At 36.3% G+C, this 2,513-nt stretch overlaps 1 protein-coding gene across 3 annotated transcripts; it reads left to right on the forward strand.

The window, feature by feature from the left end:
• The first annotated feature begins 605 nt into the window (after positions 1 to 605).
• LOC128896511 (uncharacterized) lies at positions 606 to 1,497 on the forward strand. 3 transcript variants are annotated; one of them, XM_054159882.1, is made up of 3 exons: positions 606 to 898; positions 986 to 1,248; positions 1,352 to 1,497. In XM_054159882.1, the coding sequence occupies exons 1-3, from the start codon at positions 727 to 729 to the stop codon at positions 1,394 to 1,396; spliced, it is 480 nt and encodes a 159-aa protein (XP_054015857.1). In that variant the 5' UTR covers positions 606 to 726; the 3' UTR covers positions 1,397 to 1,497. The 3 variants fall into 3 exon arrangements, with proteins under 3 accessions (XP_054015857.1, XP_054015856.1, XP_054015858.1); XM_054159883.1 differs by having other exon boundaries at positions 608 to 898; positions 986 to 1,202; XM_054159881.1 differs by having other exon boundaries at positions 607 to 898; positions 986 to 1,497.
• The last annotated feature ends 1,016 nt before the right edge of the window (positions 1,498 to 2,513 follow it).

Raw genomic sequence — 2,513 nt, forward strand, 5'->3', positions numbered from 1 at the left:
TTTTATGTTTAATGATAAGAGTTACTGTTATAACATAAAAATATCATCTTTTGGTTGTATAATAAGAAATTTTACTTGAAAGTTTCAACAATATTGTCAATATTTTGGTTTATTACATTACGGAGTAGAGCTATGAGCGCGCCAAACGGTCGCGTCGTTGTATTATCTACGCGCGGGAATCGCTCGGCTCTGGCCGCTGCAGCTGCCAACGGTATAACCAGTACCCCTTCCAAAGAGCTATCCTTCTATTTCCAGTTTTATACCTGCTTCCTAGTCCCTTAGTCCCTTAGTAAAAGAAATCTCACTTTACGTCGAGAGTTCGAGGTATTCGCATCACGAAGTATCGAAATTTGTTAGTGTGGCAGTGATCAAAAATGGAGACAAGAAGTAGTGATAAATTGTTTATATTGGACTACTACGAACAACAAATTGCTGAGTAACGGACAAGTGTTACGAGTTCTTTTCTATAATATGAGAAAAGTAAAGCTCGACCTTAAAACAAGTGCTACTCTAGTTATAAAAGAAACTGAAACGTTTTGGGAGAAATCACGAATATCAGTGAAGAAGACGTCGGATAGCATTGACAAGTTGAGGCCTCTTTGTCAGAAATAGAGAACATTATATAAATCTGTCAATCGTCGAACTGCAATCCAAATACAGCGGGAACAAGAATTCAAAGATTCGTTGGACGATTTATTTGACATCGTCTATGCGAATGCTTTAGAAATGATAAAAATCGAAGAAGATAAATTATTTCTATTGAAACAGAGGAAAAAAGGGCGAGTTGGACTAATGGGTGCCAGTGATCATGCTTTAGCAGAAAAAGAAAAGCGGAAAACTCTTCGAAAAGACCGGACGAAAACACTACAAGAACAAGGTCAACAATCACTTGTACAAGGTAATATATATTTTTAAAATTTAACTCTTTTAAATATATTTCTAATGTTTTAGAAATAAATTCAGTATATTTATTTTTACATTACAGAAACAGTGCAGCTACAATCTTCGTCGTCATCCAGCGACGAAATGACAATGAATGTACCGTTAGGTTCGGGCATTGGAGATTTTCCGTTAGGTTCGAGCATTGGGAATGTTCCTGAGGGGTTGCAGGTATCCAGTGACTCAGAAGTTGAAGGTGATTCGAATATACCTGGGCCGAGTGACCGAAAAAGAAGAGGAAAAGTCCAAGTATTTTCTTCAAAGTTAGTTGCAGCTTTAGATGCGTGCAAAATCAGCGATCGCGATGCTGTTCGTATTATTATGGCAACAGCAGAGAGCTTAGGTCACAATACAAATGAATTAATTATTAATCGCACTTCTCTTCGGCGATTTCGCCATAATTTTCGTGCAGATCACGCCAAACATCTGCGGGAAATGTTCGGAAAAATTAATCTAAGGGGGATAACTGTACATTAGGATGACGCGATGTTGCCTACTTTTGACAAGAAAACTGTGAAGCGACTTCCAGTGGTAATTTCGTGCAACGGTGTACGAAAATTATTGGGGATACCTGCGATTCCTTCCAGTAGTGGAAGCGATCAGGCCTTGGCGATATTTACAACCTTAGAAGAATGGAATTTAACGGACCACGTCGAAGCTTTATGCTGTGACACGACTTCGTCAAATACGGGACGATTACAGGGCGCATGTGTGTTGCTAAAACAAAGAATTGAAAGAGATCTTTTGTATTTTCCTTGCCGCCATCACATATACGAAATTGTGTTGCGTGGGGTCTTTGAATTAAAAATGCCGAAAACAACAGGTCCGAATATTCAACTTTTTAAAAAATTTCAAAATAGTTGGCCTGAAATTAATAAAAATAATTACATCCCGGGAACGCGCGACGATTACGTTCTGAAACATACATATACATCGAAATTTTTAAAAATTACACAAAAATGAGTCATCCAAGAGATGACTACAAAGAATTTTTAGAATTAGCAATAATTTTTCTTGGGGGGATTCCTTTGGGTGGCATTTCATTCAAAATGCCTGGCGCATTTCACCATGCGATGTGGATGGCTAAAATAATATACACTTTAAAAATATTTATTTTTCGAAACGAATTTCCTCTCAACCAGGAAGAGTATAGTAGCATTAGAGATACATGTATATTTCTAATTAACATTTATATTGAGCCGTGGATTTTGACCCCAATGACTGCTATGGCGCCACGTGTAGATCTAGAGTTCATCAAAAATATAATTCATTACAAAAATGTTAACGAAGAAATAAGCGATGTGGCATTAAAAAAAATTGTGAACCATTTATGGTACTTGTCACCGGAGAATGCGGCGCTATCGTTTTTTGATAAAAAAGTTTCAGTAGAAACAAAAAGATCGATGGTACAAGTACTACAAAATGTAAACAATAATAATAATTATAAGAGATACATGAAAACGACTACAGAAATTAAAAATCTTGCGAATTTAGAAATACAACATTTCGTATCATCCGAATCAAATAATTTTTTCAAACGGTTCAATATAAATTCAGATTTTCTTTTAATTGAT

This window comes from Hylaeus anthracinus, unplaced genomic scaffold (genome assembly GCF_026225885.1).
Source record: "Hylaeus anthracinus isolate JK02 unplaced genomic scaffold, UHH_iyHylAnth1.0_haploid 10838, whole genome shotgun sequence".
In the NCBI taxonomy this organism is placed as follows: domain Eukaryota; kingdom Metazoa; phylum Arthropoda; class Insecta; order Hymenoptera; family Colletidae; genus Hylaeus; species Hylaeus anthracinus.